Source organism: Callorhinus ursinus, unplaced genomic scaffold (assembly GCF_003265705.2).
Source record: "Callorhinus ursinus isolate GAN/ISIS: 27379988/994484 unplaced genomic scaffold, GSC_fseal_2.0 scaffold32, whole genome shotgun sequence".
Lineage (NCBI taxonomy): Eukaryota > Metazoa > Chordata > Mammalia > Carnivora > Otariidae > Callorhinus > Callorhinus ursinus.
The window spans coordinates 13,534,270-13,555,534 of NW_027397094.1; the positions used below are offsets into that span (position 1 = coordinate 13,534,270).

Genomic DNA, 21,265 nt, shown 5'->3' on the forward strand with positions numbered 1-21,265 from the left:
GAAACTTTACCACCCTGTGGGCTCCTTTGCCCTTCCCCCCTGTATTATAGTTGTCTTATATCTACATTTGTTGATAACTACCAGACAGTGTTATCATTTTTGCTTTCAACCGTCAAAGAGATTTTTAAAATCACAAGAGAAGAACCTACTGCATTTACCTGGATGTTTGCAGTTTCTTTTGCTTTTCTTTCATCCCTGACGTCCTATGTTTTCCTGGGGCATCATATGCCTTGTGTTTGAAGAACAGCTTTTAGCATTTCCTTTGGAACAGGGTTGCTGGCAGTGAATTCTCTTAGTTTTCCTTCATCTGAGAATGTCTTTATTTCACCTTCTGAGGAATATTTTCACTGGGTATAAAATTCTGGTTTGACGGGTCTTTTCTTTCAGCAATTTAAACATATTCCATTTGCTTCTGGCTGCCATGGTTTCTCGTTAGAATTCTGTAGTAATTCAGTGTGTTCTTCACCTGGTAATATGCGGTTTTTCTCTGCTTTCAAGATTGTTTCTTTGTCTTTAGTTTTCAGCAGTTTGATTATACTTGTCATATTGCATATGATTTATTTTATTTTATTGATCTGTTTTCAAGTTCACTGACTCCTTCCTTGTGCTACTTCTTTCTGTTACTGTTTCCATCCAGTGAGTTCTTCAAATTTCAGTACTTATACTTTTCAGTTATAAAATTCCTATATGGTTTTTGTGTGTATCTTATGTTTCTTTGCTGAGACTTTTTTTTCCCCGTATGTTTCAAGAGGATGTGTTGATTGATTGTTGAAGCATTTTTATCATTAGCTGTTTGGAGTCCTTGTCAGGTTTTTCTGGAGTCAACATCATCTCATTGTTGGCATTGAAAGATTGTCTTTTCCCTTGTGAGCTAGGAATTTTCTGATGCTTCATGTGCCATGTTATTTTGGATAGAATCCTAGATATTTTTAGTATTATATTATGAGACTCTGGGTCTTATTTAAATCCTGTGGAGAATGTTGATAATCTTGTGTAAGCAGACGGTCGGCTTAGGGTTAGCCCTTAATTCCTGACATTCCAGTTTCTGTGCCTGTTGGTTCCACTGTCAGCGTTGTGGTGCTGTCTTCACCTGCACCACGTGTGATCCACCCGGTGGGCAGTCTGCAACCTGGGTGGCTGTCTCTCTGTTAGTTCAGTTCAGAAGGTCTTTGGGATGCTGCTCACTTGCAGGTCCATGCATAGCCGTGCGGGGTGAGCCCAGCAGTTCACAAACCATGTTCTGGGGCCATTTTCCTGAGCGCCTCCCCCTCTGGAACCTCCTAAGGACTTACTGTCTGCTTTTCTGGGGTTCCCCTTTTCCACTCTCTGGTCAGAAGTCGGGGCCCATCGTGCTGCACACTTTCTTGACTGCTCCTGTGCATGGTTTCAGTCTGTTGGGTGTTACTGCTTTCTGAATCCGTCTGCTGCTTTTTACCTTTTAGGGTCTCCACATAGATGCTCAGCTATCTGTCCAGGTTTTATAGTGAGAGAGGCTGGTGTGCCCCTGTTCCATCTTACCCAGAACTAAAACTCCTAAATGATCTTTAAGGTCAATTATAGATTGCCCCATGGTACTAATGACTGTTACATTATTGGAATTCGTTTTTGGTAAGTGATGCACCGATATGCTTAACATAGTTGCACTTTTACTAGAAAATCTGACATATTTTGTACCAAGGAACTTATATTTCTGTCATTTCAGTTACACACTTTTCCCCCCGTACAGATGAGGTGTTTACATTTCTTCAGAGCTTTGTCATGTCTACCACCGAGAGTGTTTCCGAATTTATCCTCCGACGGCTTACTATGAATGAACTAAGTAGTGTAAGTACTCACGGGAGCAACTTTCCATTCTTTTCATCAATATTTGAGTGATTACTTACTGGCAGGCACTGTATGAAATTGAGAAAATTAATGTGATTCTTTCTGGAGAAGCCACCTTAGGAAGCAGAAAAAGCTCTAAGCTTCAGAGTCTCCTCGTTCCATTCCACCCATGTCATAACCGAGGCCTTGGGAGAGTTATGTAGCTCTTCTGAGCTTCTGCTTTCTCATCCACAAAATGGAGATAATACATCCGCTCCCCAGGGGCTAAGAGGTCCACATGGTATGCCCTCACTGGAGTGCTTCGAGTATTCAGGTGTATTTGGTCCTAGGGTCCAGAGAGTGGGATTTGGCAGGTTTGAGGCAGGACCAGGTATCAGTATGGGTCTGTTTCTAAAGCTCCATAAGCAATTCTGAAACACAGAGTAGATAATAGTCGGTCTGAGGTGAGTGTCCCTTTCTGCTGTCTTGTACTCCCCACATACTACATTGTTCCCTCTAGGACAGATGAGAACACCTGAAACTAATATAACCTGCATGTGAACTGCACTGGAAGTTAAAAAAAAAAAAAAGAAAAAAATTTTCCTTTTTCTTCCAGAGTGTTTTGAAAATGCTGATTCTTATAGAAATGCTTATTATTCCTAGTTTTTTGTTTTGTTTTTGTTTTTTTTTTTTTGGTTGAAATCTCTAGGGACAAATGTTGAAGCTTTAGAATAAGTAGATTGTTAATAAAGTGAGAAAATATACTTATTTTAATTTTTATTAGAACACTCACTTAAGTACATTTGTTTGATAGGCTCATGAGCAGGTGTGAAAATACAGAAAGGCAAGCTCTATACTGAAGGACCTGAGCTGTTAGGGTAGGAAGGCAAGGAAACTATGAAGAAAAAGCTCTCTGGAGTGGGGAGTGTTAACTGTCTTCTCACTAAGCAGTTGTTAATAGTGGCTTTGCTATACCTACATTTCCAAGAAGGCATTTAATAAATAACTCTCTTGGTTTGTTTGCTTCAACATCACTTTATTATCATCAGTATTACCTTACCTTTTTTAGGGAAATTTTCAGACACGCGCAGAAGTATGATGAACCTTCATGTATCCATTATAGAACATAACTTTTTGTTCGGAATTTGATGCTAAAAATAGCTTTTAAAAGGGGAAGGGTTCATGTGATTTTGTTTAACGACTGTTCTCGGGGAAGAAATCCTTGGTTTGTAGTATTTATCTGTTTCCGTGGCTGATTTCAAGCTACAAACAGGAGGCCCCAGCATTGGGGAGCGAGGACTGGCCCTGGTGCTTGCTACGGGCTGCTCCCAGGGGTGTCTGCCCTCGGCCCCCCAGGGAGCGCAGCCCCCAGACTCTGAACCTGTCTCCGGCCTCCTTGGGAGTCTGGCCTGTGTCCTCTTGCATCTGCTCCAGGACCTGACTATTGACGGTCCCCCACCCCTTCTTTCTCATATGCTCAGCCTCTCCGTGTCTCCTGGATTCTTTCATGAGCCCCGAAACAGCTTTGACAGTCCCTCATCTCAAGGAACCCACTCTTCTATTCCCTGGTCCCTTCAGCTCCTAATTTCCTTCTCTCCATAAGCTGAATCTATAAACACACCCCACAGCTCCATTCTCACCTGGTTTCTGCCTCTCTTGAAGCCCAGAAGTGGCTCTCTCTCAAGCTGTCAGGGACTCCTTTGTCATAAATAAACCTGATGGATACTTTTCAAACCATGGTTTTCTTTTGTTTTTGTTTTTTTTTGAGAGAGAGCGAGCATGAGCAGGGGGAGTGTGAGAGGGAGAAGCAGGCTTCCCGCTGAGCAGGGAACCCAAAGTGGGGCTCGATCCCAGGACCCTGGGATCATGACCTGAGCCGAAGGCAGACGCTTAACCGACTGAGCCACCCAGGCGCCCCTCAATCCATGGTTTTTGTGACTCCTCAGCCCCACTGGACACATCAGCCACTTTGCCCTCGAAACACCAGCCGTCCCTGGGGTGGCCCCATCTCTCCACCATCACCCCCACCTTCCCTTAAGTTGTGCGTTCTCCACTAGAGAACCTCGAGCATGGGAGCTTTAGAAAGCATGGCCCGGGCCCTTCTTCTCTCCCGTTCCTCCTGTGAGGCAGTCTGGGCTGCACCCCCAGCTTCATCTGTGCCAGGGACCCTATGTCTCCGTCTCCACCGCCGGCGGCTCTCCCGAGCTCACCGCTCCGTCAGCCAGGTGCTCTTGGACAACTTGAGTTGAATTTCTCACACTTAAGCCATTCAGAACTGCACCCCTCGCCATTCCCTTCTCAGGAATGTCCCACCATCCAGCCAGCTTCCTGAGCCCCACATTCAGGAATCCTCTCTGGCACTTGATCCCTCACTCACACAGCTGGTGTTCAGTCTCCACTAGGCCCTGTGGTTGTTTCTCTCCATCTATGCCGTGTCCTGGCACTTGGCTGTGTGCCTGACATGTCGTGCTTGCTCCGTGAGCACCAATTAAATACAGGAATCATGTGCTTCCTGGTGTCCCAAAAGTCTGCCAAGGATATGGTAATTGGTATACTGATGATAAGGCTAGTCCACTTACCATACTTTCTCAATTCTTTGAAAAGAATTAGCATCCATCCCCGTGGTGGGTAGATGATACCCTCCCCATTTTGTGGATAAGGAATCTGAGGCCGACAGAGGTTGGGTCACAGAGCTGGCGGGTGGTAGCACTGGACTGAACCCTGTGACTCAGCGTCACAAAGACCTGCGTTTAATTCTTTCTCTCCCACTTACCAGCTCTGAGATGCTGGCTGAGCTGTTTGACCTCTCCAGAACTTATTCATTGTCTTAGCAAAATGGGACCGTAACCTTCCTAGTAAGAATGGAGGATCATAACCTGCCTAAAACAAAGGCAGTTGTCACCGCTCTAATTGTTATTTATGATCTGTTGGCCCTGGGATGCAAGAGTTGGTAGAACATTCGTGAGCCAGATGAGTGAATCGTGACGTGTGCTGCAGTTACGCTGAATGCAGAGTCGCTGTGTAAGCTCGGAGAAGGGAGTCCTTAGCTCTGCATGGGGATATCATGGAGGGCTTCTTGGAGGAAATGACTTTTTCTCTCAATTCTTGTCTTAGTACATTTAAATAAGGTCATTTATTTCCTGTCTGAACTCTCATAGTTTGGTAAAAATCATGGATCCTGCGTGTTAATTGTTATTGTTTGTCTTTAGGTTTCGGATCTGGATCGTTGCCATTTATACCTGATGGTATTAACTGAGCTTATAAATATCCATTTGAAGGTTGGGTGGAAAAGAGGCAACCCCATTTGGAGAGTTATTTCTCTTCTGAAAAATGCATCCATTCGGCATCTTCAAGAGATCGACAGTGAACAGGTAATCCTTCATTCAAGGTGTGTAGTTATGTTGAATAAGCATATGTAGAATATAGATTTGATTATTAACATTCTGATATGAAAAGCATCTGCTGAAATTTAAAATAGTATCCTTTGTTCATAATATTTGATGAAGATTGGGACTCCTATAGGTATATAACAAAGGTGTGGTGACTTAAGTCTTAGAACTGTTTAGATACAGATAGTGGATTTGCACTGAACTGAGTCTTTGCCCAAGTACCAGTAAGGGACACTTTAACATGTCTAAATATATATATGATACATGACATATATGTGATATATAACACATGGTGTGTATTAATACATCCAGCAACCCGTATCCTTGGCTGTCTACCTTGTTGTCTACCCTGGTCTTTTGCTGCCTCCTTTCTCCCCCGCCTACCGCCCCAGTGCTATCATGCTGCAGTCATGCATAGGGGCCTCCTCATAGAGCTTCACGGATCACAAGCACATACCACATTCCTCCTCATCTGGGCTTTCCTTCTGTCTGTTCCTTTCACCAACAGCTCCCTCCCTTCCAGTATGCACTTGTCAAAAATCCGGTCCATCCTTTAGGTCCCAACTTGGATCAGTGTCTCATTGCTTCCTTCATTTATCTTTTTTTCTTCATGCCACCATTGTAGTGTTTATCTCTATCTGTCTTGTTTTTGCAATAACTTATGTGTATGTGTCTTCTCCTTTGGATCCTTTTTAGTACCTGGAAGCTTTTCTTAAACATGGCATAGAAAGGTATAGTGGTTATGAGCACAGGCTTTGGAATTAGACTTCCTAGATGTGGATCCTGGCTTTAATCTTGCTAGCTATGTGACCTTGAGGAAATTACTTAACCTCCCTTGCCTCATTTACCACACCTGCAAAATGAGGGGTATAGAGTTGACAATGGGAATTAAAGCAAGCTCATACGTGTTAAAACTTCAGAACAGTGCCCAGCACATGGAAAGTCCTCACTGAATGTTAGCTGTTTTCACTTGACACATTATAAGTGTTTAATAAAATTGAGCTAAATCATAGAGTAGTCCAGGCTGCTAATTAAAACAGAGAAGGTACTTGATTGCTTTAATAATCTAATTTTTTAGGAGCGGGGAGGGGCAGAGGGAGAAGGCGAGAGAATCTTAAGCAGGCTCCACGCTGAGCACGGAGCCCAATGTGGGCTTGACCCCAAGACCCTGAGATCATGACCTGAGCCGAAACCAAGAGTCACCTGCTCAACCGACTGAGCAACCCAGGCGCCCCAATAATCTGATTTTTAAAGTAGTTTTCAAGAACTGTCCCAAAAAATGATAAGGAGGCCTAGTTACTACTTCAGCATCCTGTCTAGTACGTATTAGTGTGTAAGTGCTGTAAAAGGACTTTGTGAGTTTTGAATGTAGACCAAAATCATGAACCATATCACAGTAATTCTTAAAGATGGCTTGCTAGTTTTAGTAATTCACTGAATTACATTAAGCTTAACAGGGATCATATTGGCTAAAAGTAATACTAAATTTTCTTTTTTTTTTTTTTTAAAGATTTTTTTAATTATTTGAGAGAGAGAGTACAAGCAGGGGGAGCAGCAAAGGGAGAGGGAGAAGCAGGTTCCACGCTGAGCAGGGAGCCTGATGCGGGGCTCGATCCCAGAACCCTGGGATCACGACCTGAGCTGAAGGCAGACACTCAACCAACTGAGCCACCCAGGCACCCTTAAATTTTATTTCTTGTGTTGACAGTGTTACCATGTAAAATTTATACATAGAGATACTTGCTTTATTTTAGGGGGGTTGGTGAGGAAAGGTATGGAGTGAGGAGTAGAAAGTTCATTTCGGGTAGAGATGTGTCTGGCTGGCTGTATGTGGTGGCACTGCCCGTGGTCCCTCCATGCAGCTGTTTTCAAAGTGTGGGTTCCTGCCGGCACTCCTGGCTTCTTGGTTCGACACAGTTGATTTTTCTCTCCAAGTATGAAGCCAGGCTGTCTTGTTTTCCTTTCTTTTTGTTCCTGCGTGTAGAGTTTCAAGTGCTTTCCATGACATCACCTATTTATGTGATTTTCACAGTAACCCTCTGAAGTAGATTCTCTTATTGTCCCCATTTCACAGGTGAGGAAACTAAGCTGCAGTGTGTCCACTGCAGCCAAACTGTAGTAAGTGCAGAGCCAGGGTTCAGTCTCGTCCCTGAGGTTCGTGAGGAGCCCTGAGCTGTGGGGCTGTGTCACCTCTCCAGAAACAGTGTACAGCTGGTGAAGGAGTTATTACATGGATGCCTGGAGCCTTGGTTTTGTTGTTGTTGTTGTTTTAACATAATTCAGCCAAACAGTTAAAGTTAAGACTCATCCACAGAAATGTATCCAAATGTGTACATGAGTAGGAAAAAGACTGAGAAGTAGGGCTTCACGTACACTGGGATGTTCAGTATGTAGCTGCTCGGTCATGGATCACGTCCAGGAATCCCCCTGCCAAACCGAAGAGATCAAATTGTTGTCTTAGTCGGAACTGCCGAATTTTTATTGCCACTTTAAATTTGGTCACCGCTAATTGCACAGAGGTTGGTGACACTGAAGGACTGTAGTATTGGGTTTCCTTTTGTCACCTCTGATGTTCAGTAACAGGCAGGGAGAGGGGAAGGTGGGCGGGAGGCATCCTTCGGCTGGGCCTCAGGTCCCGATGGTCAAGATTGGCTCTCATGAACTAAGAGATTGTTCTGTTTCCCCCTCAGGAGCCGACACTTGCCAGGCAGATTCAGAGGGTCATTAGTATGGCTGCCTTGGCCATGGTGTGTGAGGCTATTGACCAGAAGCCAGAACTACAGCTCGACTCCCTGGATGCCGGACCCATGGAAAGGTTCCTCTCCTCTCTCCCGCTCAACCACACGCTGCAGAAGCCCCACGTGGAGGAGCAGAGCAGGTGTGTCCACCCTGGAGGGTAGCACATGTGTGAAAGGCATCTGGTTGCTAATGTTTAAAATTTCATTTTTGTTTTCGTCATTGAGATGATGAGTGATTGCCCAGCTGTATTTATAGGGTATGGGAATTTGAAGCTATGGCATCTCTTTTACTGGAAAGCCACTGACTTTACTGCATGTAGTTCTCAGTGAATCACTTACAGGGAAGGAAAGTACCTACATTCAGAGTAGTTAGAACGTTGAGGTGTCTGTGTGGTTTCCTTGCTTTTTGTGGGCCGGGATCTTTAACAGTGACTGTGATTTCTTGTAAGTATCATTACTCCATGCACAAGGAACTGAGCCAGACTTGAAGGAGCAAGGGATGGTGACTGTATGTTTTGTTTCAGTTTTTTTGAAGAATCATCAGCTTCCCAAGGATGGGGGAAAATAGTCGCACAATATATTCATGATCAGTGGGTCTGCCTCTCTTTCTTGTTGAGAAAATATCACACCCTTATCCCAGTGTCGGATGGTGACGTTCTGGAGCCCATCCTGCCTGCTATTCAGATGCCGGTGAGGACTCTGCAGTCCGCGCTAGGAGCCCTCACAGTCCTGCCTTCGGACCAAGTTCTGCCTGTGTTCCACTGCATGAAAGTTCTGGTTCCCAAGGTAAGATACAGTGAGACAGGGATTGAAGAATAACTGTGGGACCAGAGATCAGTTTCTGAAATGAAGTCATTCTTATATATTTCTTTCTTCCTTCTCTCCTTCCAGCTTTTGACCTCCTCTGAATCACTCTGTGTAGAGTCTTTTGACATGGCTTGGAAAATTATATCTGCGTTAAGCAACACTCAGCTGATATTCTGGTCTAATTTAAAAGCTTTTGTTCAGTTTGTTTTTGATACCAAAGTTCTTACCATTGCTGCGAAAATCAAGGGCCAGGCATATTTCAAAATAAAAGAGGTAACTTTTTTTTTTTTTTACAATGGGGTAAAATGTAAATTTGCCATCTTAATCATCTTTAAGTGTACGGTTCAGTAGAGTTAAGTATGTTCACATTGTTGTAACAGGTCTCCAGAACTTTCTTAACTTGAACTGAAACTCTGTACCCCTTAAACAACTCTCTTCTCCCTCCCCCAGCTCCTGGTAATCACTTTCTACTTGCTATTTCTATGAATTTGACTACTTTAGATTCAAAGGAGGTCACTTTTTGTTTTCTTTTTAATTTGTGTGACCTGTAGCACACAAGGAAGAAGAGAGTTCTATTTGTAATTACATACTAGATTTGTTGTTGTGTATTCACTCATTCAGTCCACAGATATTTTGAACCTTCTTCAGTGTCATGAGTAAGAACAAACTCTGTGAGATGGAAGAGTAGCCTGTGAGCCACACGTGCCACACAGATTTACTTTATTTGATGCATATAATGCTTAAACATTTTTAAATGAGTTGCCAACCTTTAAGAATTGGAAAATTTGCAAGAAAATCTGTATTTTCCCTTCTCTTAGAATGTTGGAAAATGGGATGGCCTGGCCCACCGGCCGTTCCTAGGAGCTGCCCATCCAGAGAGGGCATGCCCCTTCTACTTCTGCACTCCACAGCGAGCCCTTGACTCCTGAATACTGAAGGCAGACGGCAGGTGCCATTTGTCACACATTTGTGCTGTTGCTTTTCTTGTACAGAGAAATATTTCTCTGAATATAACCTTAGCAAAAGGTCCTCCTGGTTCTTGGTAGCATTTGCATTTACAACCACTGATAGTAGGGAACATGACATGGTGGATGCCATCATGCTTAGGAATTCATGTATACCTCGTTATCCAAAGGGGGAATGGAAGATAAAGTCCTTTTATTATGCGGCTGTACTGCACACAGGACACACTTGGAGACTGGGGTCTTTGCTGCCTCGGGGAACGTGGGGGCGGAAGGGGGCACTGGCGAAATGCAGAGAGGATGGAAAATGTCAAGAGGGGCATGTTTTTCCTTCCTTTCTTCTATTACTTGGGCAGTCATTTCTCTTGGAAAGTCCCGGAGGGATATCACTATTGGTAAAATTTCATTTAGTTCTATTATTGAGAAATGAAAAATTGGCATTCTGTGATTATTGATCATCTCACAAAGTTTTAACAATAAAGAATTTTTAATTTTTTATACTCTGTGGTTATGTCGACACTGTCATTTGAAGCCATTCAAGTAAGTTTTCAGCAACACTTTTTTTTTTCCCTTACCTGAACAGGCCAAAGAATAAAATGACCATTGTGTTTCATTCCAGATTATGTACAAGATAATTGAAATGTCTGCTGTAAAAACTGGAGTCTTCAATACACTCATAAGTTATTGCTGCAAATCTTGGATAGTTTCTGCTTCAAATGTGTCCCAAGTATCTTTATCAAGTGCTAAAAATTATAGCGAACTTGTCCTTGAGGCTTGTATATTTGGAACTGTGTTTAGGCGTGATCAAAGGTAAAAGCCATTGTTTCAACCTGTCATGATTCATATTAAGTACCTACCTGTGTAGAATTAGGTCTTTATTTTGAGGCTTTCAATTAGAAGAATATAAAACATTAATTAACTTTAAATTTGGGGTTTTAATTTTTTCCCATCTAAAACCTGTTCTTTGTCAAATATTTTTTATGGGAAGACTTATTCAGGATGTGCAGACCTACATAGAAAATCTCGGACATGATTGTGCAGCAAACACACTTATTGAAAAGTAAGTATGGTGGATTTTCCACACCTTGATATAAATGGAATATTCAAAATTTAACATCAGATGAGAGACATCCTATATTTGTTAAATTTAATAAATGTTTACTAGTGATCTCTATAAGATATTGAAAGAGCCTTCAAGGCATGTTAGAAATCCTGTTCCCTTGCTAATATTTCAGATCTAAAACTCTGCTAAAATTTGATAACCTTTTTTTTTTTTTAAAGATTTTATTTATTTATTTGAGAGAGAATAAGAGATAGCACGAGAGGGAAGAGGGTCAGAGGGAGAAGCAGACTCCCCGCCGAGCAGGGAGCCCAATGTGGGACTCAATCCCAGGACTCCAGGATCATGACCTGAGCTGAAGGCAGTCGCTTAACCAACTGAGCCACCCAGGCGCCCTAAAATTTGATAACCTTAAACAATTCTTTAAAGATGAAGAAAAAGTGAGAAGAAAGTGTAACATGACATCGGGAGATGTTTTTCTACAGTGTTACTACATTCTTGATGGGAATAAATGAAAATTTTCTGGGGGAAAAAATTTTGGTGTCAAGTCCAGTATAAAAAAAATGACAGGGGCACCTGGGTGGCTCAGTCGGTTAAGCGTCTGCCTTCTGCTCAGGTCATGATCCCGGGGTCCTGAGATCGAGCCCCAGGTCGGGCTCCCTGCTTGGCTGAGAGCCTGCTTCTCCCCCTCCCTCTGCTGCTCCCTCTCATGCTCTGTCTCTCAAATAAATAAATAAAATCTTTAAAAAAAGAAAATGACTATGGGGAACATAAAACCCCATTCCTCTCTTTCTTTTAGGTAGGGGCTGATCTTCAGCACACACACGTTATTCTTTTTTGGTGAGGGAGTCACAGTTCACCATTTAACAAGTCAATATACCACACACAAAAATAAAATTACTCCTAACATGCTTTTAAAGGCTGTTTCAGTATCTTATGTTAAAGTTTTCATTTCTAGGATAACACTGTTCTTATCTAACCTCTAAATTAATTTTTTTGGAGCTTGTCAGCTAGGTATTTTTCATTTTATTTTTCCACATAATTTTAAAAAATTTTTGTGTTTAGATGTTCATAAAAAAATACACAAATGATAATTGTGTATAGGTATCACAGAGTGTTAGAGTCATTGCTGTGTTTTAAATCATTTTGCACTGCTCATTAACTATATACATTTTTCATTAGTTAATTGCTTTAATTGATTTTTTGTTTTCTTGGCAGGTTTAGTTTAGCACTAAAAGTGAAATTTTTTAGTTGTTGGTTCCAAAATACTTTGATTTCTACTAGACAGATGTTTTGTTAGACGTTTTTTCACATCTTAGCAGCTATCATGAACTTTGGAAATACTTGTTAACAGTTTGACTGAATTGATCTTCCCACATTTGGACACAGAACATACTGGGATACTCAGAGCCCGTGGTGCTCCCGAGTTTGCCCTGCACCTGGAGAACATCCGTGTCCGCGCAGAGTAAAGACATCAGGTGTCAGGTGTCCATGGTCTTCTGTAAGGAATTGTTTCATGAGCTATGATCTTTTTCGTCTACAGAGAAGAGCTCGTTGGCCACACACATGGGTAGTGTGTGCACTGTTCTGCCAGAAGTCTGGAGGAATTTGCTCAGACTCTGTTCAGGTTCTCCTTTTGAGATATTCATTTGTTATCTTCTGTTATCCTGAATTGAAAAAGCATTGTCATTAAGTATGAAGCTGCTTAAGTTTGGAAATCCTTGGAAGGTTTCGATATTTTGAAACGAATGCTTGACATATTTTTCTGTTTTGAAAATGTATTAACATAGTTTGTCATTTTACATTTTTTTTTAGTACTAAAAGAGAAGACCACTATGTGAGAATTTGCGCTGTCAAATTCCTGTGTTTATTACATGGCTCAAATGTGTCTCATAAGTTGTTTATGGAAGATCTTGCAATCAAGCTATTAGATAAAGTAAATATGCCTTATTTTACTTTGTTTCTATGCAACTAACACGTCAAAATCCAACATTTGCTCTATATGTTGACATAGTATGTATTCTAAACATTTTTTTTTAAGATTTATTTATTTGTCAGAGAGCACAAGCAGGGGGAGAGGCAGAGACAGAGGGAAACGCAGGTTCCCCACTGAGCAGGGAGCCTGATGCGGGACTCAATCCCAGGACCCTGGGATCATAACCTGAGCTGAAGGCAGATGCTTAACCGCCTGAGCGCCCAAGCGCCTTAAACATTTTTTATCAGGAAGAAACGTGAGGTTTATGTTCCCTAGTTTTAGTTAACTTTTCGTTAGTGATTGTCCAACTTGTTTGGTTTTAGAGAAGAATGTTTTTCCTGTACTGTCTAAACTTTGCTCGGTGTATTTCCTAGTGCCAGTCAAAAGCAATTGTGTTTAGAGTGATATATCCATACGTTATTTTGTCTAAGAAATGGAACTGAAAGGTAAAAGATTTAGGAAGTGGCATAATGTAAAGAATTGGTATTTTTTGATGCAAAATCATTTATAAATCTGCGGAGAAGATAGGAAGGGGTAAAGTCAAATACAGTGCTCTCTCCTGAATTTCAAACTGGGATAGATAGAGTCCTGGTCTGCTTTGTCACCTCTGGGCTACACTGGGATGTAACCGATGACCATAGCCCCCACTTAAGCCACTCGTATTGAAATAACAGTGTTCATCATACATTTATTTTCTGAAGGTAGCAGGTCAGCTCCAGTTATATACAATCTGGGAAGTTTTGTTTTGTTTTGTTTTGTTTTTTATGTAAAAATGCCCCCTTTGCACCACTGGAGTCAGGGAAGACATCTCAGAGGAAATAGTGTTTACTGATTCCCTAAAGGATGAGTAGAGTAGCAGGTGTTCCATCAGCTAGAACACAGAGATGTATGATAGTGAATATTGATGCATGATAAAAATGTAAGAGTGTGTGGAAGCAAAGTAAAGCAGGATAAGGAGGAATAGGGTCAGGGAGGGCCACTCTGACTGGTGCCATTGGGCGGAACTCTGGGTGCACCATGAGTAAGGTTGGAGGCTGCCTGGAAAGGCTGGTGTCCCCAGGCAAATGAGGGAGGTGCTGACTGGAGGCGTGGAGGGACATGAAGCTGCCCCCTGGCCGTCAGATTCGGCAAGAAGGCTGTCGTTAGTCACCTCTACAAAGACCTTCTCCTGGGAGGGTGAGAATGAGAACCGCAGTGGAATGGCTGAGAGACATATGGTTGGGGAGCCAGTGGAGACTGTGAATACAGGCCCTCTTGACTTTGCTCTGATGAGGAGGAGTGGCTGGGTTGGGGTCTGAAGGGGGCTTGTTTGTATGTTGAAGGAAACGATCCGATAGAGGGGAGAAATGCTGGCTAAGGAGAGGGTGGCAATGGTCAGGCGAAATCCTCGAGGAGCCGCTTCACATCCACTAGGATGGCTGTTACAACAAACAGACTGAAAATAACCAGCACTGGGGGACCTTGAAGTCAGTATGCTAAGTGAGAAGAAGCCCTTCATAAAGGGCCACCCAGCGTGTGACTTACAGGAAGTGTCCAGGGTAGGCAGATCTGTAGAGACAGAATAGATCAGCTGCCGGGTCAGGGTGAGGAGAGATCGGGAAGCGATTGCACAGGATTTCTTCCCAGAGTGTAAGAATGTTCTGGAATAGAGAGTGGTGATGCTTGCACAGCTCTGTGAATATACCGAAACCCACTGAATGGGACACTTCAAAATGGTGATTTTTATGGTACGTGAATCATATTTTTTTTTTTTAAATATTTGAGTAGTCTAGATTGGCTCTTATGTCCAATAGAAGGATCGGCTTTATTTAGGAAATGGAAAAGCAAAGACAGAAAAGTTACGTATTAGACACTGGCTCAGGCCAAGCAGTTGTTTTTTGAAGATGAAGAAAATTGAGCAGAGCAACTAATAAAAGGGTAAATTGAAAATAAAGAAAAATGAAAGAATAATCCTAGAGAAAGTGGAAAAGGATCTCATCCAGAGCAGAGTGGGCCAGCTCACTGGAGTCAGGAGTGACCTCTTGGACCTCTTCCTCTGAGCTGGAGAGAGGAGCCAGGCGGTGAGTCGGTGTGAGGGAGGGAACACCTGGCACACTTGTGTTCTGAGCCCGGAAGTAGGGTCGTTTCTAGAGGGAAGAGACAGAAACATGGTTGGCCTTGAAAACCGAGGGGAAGGTTGAAGTTGTAGCAGTGATCTCAGTTAGGATTAATATAGGGTAATGCTTAAAGTCAGTCTTTCCCACCCGAGTGCAGAAGCCACAGGGGGTGGGGATTACGCACGGCTGTGTCTGCTTCGACCCTGTGTGCCTGAGGTGTCACCTGCAAGGTTCAGTTTTGAGTCCGTGGATGGAGAGCGTGAACCAGGAGGAGGTGGAGGTGGTGGCTGGCTGGGGCGATCTTCAAGGACCTCCAGGTGCATGGAGGCCTGGCCACCCGGCGGGCGAGCACTACTCAGCTCCTGGCCTTTGCAGGCCTTTCCCCACTCTCCTTTCTTTAGGTTTTACTGAGGCACATGCAGGTAGTTTTTTGTTTGCTTTGTCCTGGAAACTTGCAAATATTTTATAAAAGTAGCTTTAGAAGGGATCCATTCCTGGCCTGGCCTCAGCAGCAGCCAGTGATGGGCAGTCTTGAGGGGTACACCTCTGACTTGCCCCCCAGCCCACATTAGTTTGAAGCCAATCCCAACATCAGTTTCATCTATAAATGTTTCAGTATGTATCTCAAAAAGATAAGAATTCTTTTTTTAGCCGTAACTACAGTACTCTTTTCATACCTGAATTCATAATTCCTTCATATTATCAAATATCCAGTCAGTGTTTAAATTTACCTGATTATTTTATTTTTTTTTTTTTTTTTTTTTTTCAGTTTCTTTGTTTGAAACAATGACCCAGATAAGGTCCATACCCGGCTGTTGGTTGGTTGAGATGTCTCTTAATCTACAGACTCTCCTCATTCGTTTCAAACTTGAAATGTATTTTTTGGAGAAAGCAGATTGTTTTCCTCTTAGGGACTTCCACAGTCTGGATTTTGCCATTTGAGTTTCTGTGGTGCCTTTTAAGGTGTTTCTCTGATCCCTGACTTTATACAAGATGGTGTTGAGATCTAGAGCCTGGATCACGTGTAGGCTTGATCGTCCTTTTGGGGGGGTGGAGGTGGGGCAAGAGTGTCCATCTGTCAGGAAGTGTAGACTATCTGACTGTCTCTCCTTTTGGGGTGTTAGTCACTGGTGAATTGCCTCATTCTGTTAATTCTTTAAGAGCAGCAGCAGAACGGCGATATTGTAATCCTTTTACTCCTTTTTCGTTTATTAGCTGAAATCCATCTGTATCCAGATACGAAGTATTTAGGGAACTCCGAGGTATGTTTCCTGTAGGAAAGGCAGGATCAGTTGCTAGATCTTTTCCTGTTATCTATCAGTTTTCAAAGTAATGAATTGGCTTCCTAGTGTCTTCTAGTTTCTTCTGAAGGTGATCAGTGAGATTTTTTGTTTTTAGCTTAAACATATTGATGTGTTTCCGTCCACTGTCATAATTATTAGTGTTTGAATTACCCCAGTTTCGGTCAGGTGAAAGAGAAGATCTGAGAACATAACTTGGCGTTGGATGTATTACATTTGAGTTGCTGTTGGGCATCCATGTGAAATTGCCCAGTAACGGGCAACTAGGAATATGATATTTAGAAAAGAAATGGAAGCCACCGTGCCCAGTGATGAATATGGACAGGACTCTAGAGGGAGGCCGAGAATGGGGATTTAGGAAACACCAACACCTGAAGTATATTGGTAGGAAAGGGAACCAGAGAAAGAGGGCTGAGAAGTGAGGATAGAACCAGGATTGGATGGTGTTGGTCTGGTGTTGCTCAGGACCTTAACTTCGCTCGCTGAAGAATCTTATCCGTAGAAAATTTGGCAGAGGAACCTCTATGAATTTGTCCGTGATGATAAAGTCTGACCTCAGGCCTGTCTTTCCCACCACAGGCGGTGTCTCGGTGGCCGTGGGCGGTGTCGTCCGCTGTGGCTGAGAGCAGGTTGGGCGCTGGCGGCAGAAGCTGGGGGGCATTTTCTGAGTTTCCAGAAGCACACTGGGGTCTGGCCAGTGGGCAGTAGAATGAAGGGGCAGCCAGAGTGAGAGACTGGACGGGGTTAAAGCCCTGAGGGGACTAGTGAAGATTTCAGATTCTCCTTGTGGACATGGGAATGGGAAGAGACCCGAGGAGAGCAAATGACTGGCACCGACGCTCGTTCTCTCGCAGTGTGAGTGGAGTTGACACACACGCCCCGTCGGTCTGAGTGTAGAGCACAGTGATTGGACAGCCCTACACGTGATGCTGTGCGCAGCACAGCTGCCGGCTGCCCCCTTACCTCACTGTCCCGGTGTCACAGCCTGTGTTCCTTACGCTCTGCTTTTTAGCCCTGTGACGCGCTCCTTCCCTAGCTGGCGGCCCGCACCTCCCTCCCCTTTGCCCGTGTCGCCCATCCTCCCTCCCCCTCCCCTCTGTACTGATGGTTCTCATTCCGCTTTGTCCGTTCATTTGTTTAGATTCCATTTATGAGTGGAATCTTACCCTTCCGTTCTCTGGACCTGCGGCTTCAACGTCACCAGGGAATGTGTTGGAAATGCAGATTCCTGGGCTCCGCATTCTCCTGAATCAGAAACTCAGGGTGGGGCCAGCAGTCTGTTTTAAGGAGCCCTCGGGGTGATTCTGAGCACTACAGAGTTGGAGACCCCTTGTGAGGCAGCGGGAGGGCCCAGCCGAAGCAAGAACACGTACTTTCAATGAAGTCAGTGGGGGCAGGTGATTTTTCTTTATAGCCGTCTTGACAGCTTGAAGGGAGGATCAGGGTCTTTAAGACCACTGGGTTGGTTCCAAAGAAGGGAATTTGCAGCTGGGTGTGAGGTTGTAGTGAAAAGAATGGAATGTGCTCTTGAAGATACCGTAGAGATTATTCTTGGGGCTCAGGTTGGGTCAAGAGGTGCATGAAACTAGAGCGGTTGATAGACTGGTAAAGAAAAGAAAGATCTTTCTGAATAAAAGAGTACGTTGAATGGAACAAGTAAAAGGACAGAGGATTTTGAGCTGAAGGTGGGGTGAGGACAGTGGCTCCAGTGAGGCCCCGAGGGCAGGGATCCTGGGGTGCAGATGCTCCCCCATGCTTGTGTGAGCCGCCCCAGTGAGGCTGCCATTCTTAGCTGCATCGAGGCTGAGCTGGAGATGACACCGGAAACACTTCTATCAGAAGAAAATGTCCCCAAAGAAATAGTAGCTAGAGAGCCTGGTGGTGAAACTTTAATCATGAGGAGGAGGAGTCATTAAAACCTATGTTAATTTAGCTATTGTTATAAAATCTTGTACACAGTGAAGTGCATAGAATGGGATCACAGAATAAGAAAGATCGCAGAATTTACCAAGTAATGACTGTCTACATTAGGGCCATTAGGTGACAGTGGTTTTGGAGATGGCGGATGACCTACTTTTTCCATCATTAGGACATTTGAATATGATACACCCTTTAGTGCCATCATAACTTCGCTAAGCACTAGTAGTTACAGAACACAAGTCAGGGGGCGCCTGGGTGGCTCAGTCGTTAAGCGTCTGCCTTCGGCTCAGGTCATGATCCCGGGGTCCTGGGATCGAGCCCCGAATTGAGCTCCCTGCTCCACGGGAAACCTGCTTCTCCCTCTCCCACTCCCCCTGCTTGTGTTCCCTCTCTCGCTGTGTCTTTCTCTGTCAAATAAATAAGTAAAATCTTAAAAAAAAAATAAAAAACACAAGTCAGCGTGGCAGTTGGCCGAATTTAGACCGCACAGACCCATCGCCGGCGAGAGAGCGAGCTCCGCTCTGGACAGGGCTCCGTACTGCCGTCGTCTGGTGTCTGGGGCAGGCACTGGTCACACTGCTTCCCTAGTGGGCTTCACCTCTGACCACAGACACCATCGCTGCCAATGTGCACGGTGCCTGTATTGGTGCATCGCAAACTGTGTCCCATTTCTCACCTCCTCTCACCCCGGTGACCCCGTGTCTCCCACCTGAAGTGGCCACAAAGATAGAGGCGGACATTTCCAAATCCTTTTTGTACCCAATACAGTTTTATAGTTAATAGTCTAATTTTAAAAGCAGACAAACAGAAAATTCATTGTTTTGAAAGGAAACTAAATGCTTTTAAGAATGTGTCTTTCTTATCCTCCTTTCTGCCTTTGGGAGGGCAGTAAGCTCCTGTACTCTGCTTAAAGCTTTTGAATTTGCAGTTGTCACTGGTTTTGTTTTCATGGATCACAGATTCGGTAGGTAATTCGGTGCTGCTTCTCTCCCCACCCCAGGATGAATTGGTGTCCAAGTCCAGAACTCGGTACTACGTGAACTCCCAGCAGCACCGGCTGAAGAACCGGATATGGCAGACGCTGCTGGTGCTTTTCCCCAGCTTTGATCAGGTATGGTTCTGACTCTGCTGGTCCCTCGAAGCATCGTGTTTTCATACGGAAAAAAACAGTAGAAACTGGCATGTGCTGTCTTAAAATTGAGAAAGTAATCTGCTTAAAATTTATACCTTCGCTTTTAAAATTGAAGTTATTCAGGAGTGGTTTTTTTTTAGTTGAAAGAATCCTAAGGCAATTAGGAATTGTAGAAATCAATTGGAAACTGGTTTACACGGCACCACTTAGTATTTTTTTCTTTTTCTCGTTCTTTAACGTAAGTAACATTTTAACTGTTTAATGTCTGGTGTGCCCTGCGAGTAGACGATACCCATATATGAGCTGCTAATTTTCCCCAGCTGAGTTACTCTGGAGTGCTCTTGTTCTGGACGAGATTGCCGTTTCCCACGGCTGATTCTGCCCCCTTAGCTTCACGGTTGCTGTGGTCGTGTAAACCAGCTAAGTCAAGACCGAGATCTCGAGCTCTTACAACAGACTCTTTTCCCACAGTTCCCTTTTTTCTTCCCTGAGGAGGCAAGGAACAGGTGAATGGACTCCGATTTTACTAATCATGTTTGCGTAATATTCCTGGTAAGAAAATAGATTCATTATATGAAAGTTATGGTATATTTCACACAATTTTCAAAAGCATTTTTGAATACAGAAAGTTTCCCTCTGACTTCAGGTTCTTGTCCTCCCCTCCTGTTCTCCTTTAAATGTTTCAGAGAATTTTAAAAACATATCAAACTCTTTTTAATACAATTTTATGAGGCCTTATATCTGTAAGAGAGAAACATTTCAGTAACTGGAATTATAGAAGTATATCCAAATCAGTTGTTTGGATAAAGGTAAGAAGAAATGGCTAAAAGCATTCTTTCTGGGGAGGAATATTAGTGGATGTGTGGGGGCTGCTGATTTTCATCATAGGCCTCTTCATGTTATTTGATTTTTAAAATACTGTACATATTACACTTAAACTCTAAAATGCGTTTGGAAAGCAGTGCTTTAGAGATGTTTGGCTAGGTTACTGAGAGCACGTTTTGCCTTGGAATGGGGAGGCCCCCGGGGAGAAGGTCGTGTTGGAGGGTGGGGGACCTGTCACAGCAGGCGGGCTTGTCGGGGAGCCGAGCACTAGCACAGCACGTCTGTGATGGAGCAGCCGCTGCTGAGAATTTTAGATCGTTGTATCTGGTGGATGCATTTCACCTTCGTCACGGTCTTTCAGGGCAGGCATGAGTATTCCCATCTAGTCCAGTGGGTACCGCAGCTCAGGGAGGTGAGGGCCTGCCTGTAACAGAACACAGCTGGTGGATGGTGGGGCTGGAATTGAAAACCAGGCCTCCCTGAGGCCGTGCTGCCCTTTACAGCGCTGTCTTGGGGCCTCCAAGTGAGCTGCTCTACTCCTCTCTGCCAGTTAGCAATTTCTTGAAGATAGATTGTTCTTTCAAATGAATGGTGTACACAGTACGTATGTTTTTATATCTTATATAGGTAGATCTATGTATGTATTTTTACCTGCTACTCGGATATGTTCAGTTTTCCAGATGGAAGTGCAGTTTTGAAGAGAAGCCTGGGGCGGGATCCCCCCCTGGGGGGATGACGTGGGAGCTCCAAGGTCTCGGAGGCTGTATGGGTGGGCGATGAGCAGTCCACAGAGAGAAGCAAGGGCCCCCCCCGCCACTGCTTCCCCCTGGGCCTCGTTTGCCTCCTGCGGACAGAGGCATCCATCATTCTTGTTCCAAGTTTAATAAGCCCATGACATTTTGGCAGATGCTTATTTGAATCTGAATTCTGCCACCTGCTAGGTTTTGAGGAAAACATTTAACTTTCCTGAATCTTTTCCCTGTAAAAATACGGAGTAATAACCTTCCTCATAGAATTGATGTGCAGGTAGAGTGTAAAGTACTTAGTACCTCATCATTATATTTCAGTAAACAGATTTTAGGGTTGTTGTTTAGAGAGTTGTAGATCCGTTAATTATTTAGAGTAAAACTTGAAGCTCTTTGGGGGCACCTGGCTGGCTCAGTCAGTAGAGCAGGTGACTTGATCTCAGGGTTGTGAGTTCAAGCCTCACGTTGGGCATAGAGATTACTTTAAAAAAAAAAAAAAAAAGTTTCATTT

The 21,265-nt window shown here is 43.7% G+C and overlaps 1 protein-coding gene across 4 annotated transcripts in view; it reads left to right on the forward strand.

Moving 5' to 3' along the window:
- Positions 1-21,265, forward strand: part of TARBP1 (tRNA guanosine 2 -O-methyltransferase TARBP1) — an 83,508-nt gene that overhangs the window by 37,626 nt on the left and 24,617 nt on the right. For 3 of the 4 annotated variants that reach the window (XR_012374322.1, XM_073879037.1, XM_073879038.1), the window contains exons 13-21: positions 1,703-1,824; positions 5,013-5,174; positions 7,883-8,070; positions 8,455-8,716; positions 8,822-9,010; positions 10,319-10,509; positions 10,688-10,759; positions 12,575-12,695; positions 19,052-19,162. Coding sequence is in view for 3 of the 4 variants with exons in the window: in XM_073879037.1 (XP_073735138.1) it covers positions 1,703-1,824; positions 5,013-5,174; positions 7,883-8,070; positions 8,455-8,716; positions 8,822-9,010; positions 10,319-10,509; positions 10,688-10,759; positions 12,575-12,695; positions 19,052-19,162 (1,418 nt within the window). In the remaining variant the exon portion in view is untranslated. The remainder of the gene's footprint in view (positions 1-1,702; positions 1,825-5,012; positions 5,175-7,882; positions 8,071-8,454; positions 8,717-8,821; positions 9,011-10,318; positions 10,510-10,687; positions 10,760-12,574; positions 12,696-19,051; positions 19,163-21,265) is intronic. The other variant, XM_025850818.2, reaches the window with a different exon arrangement.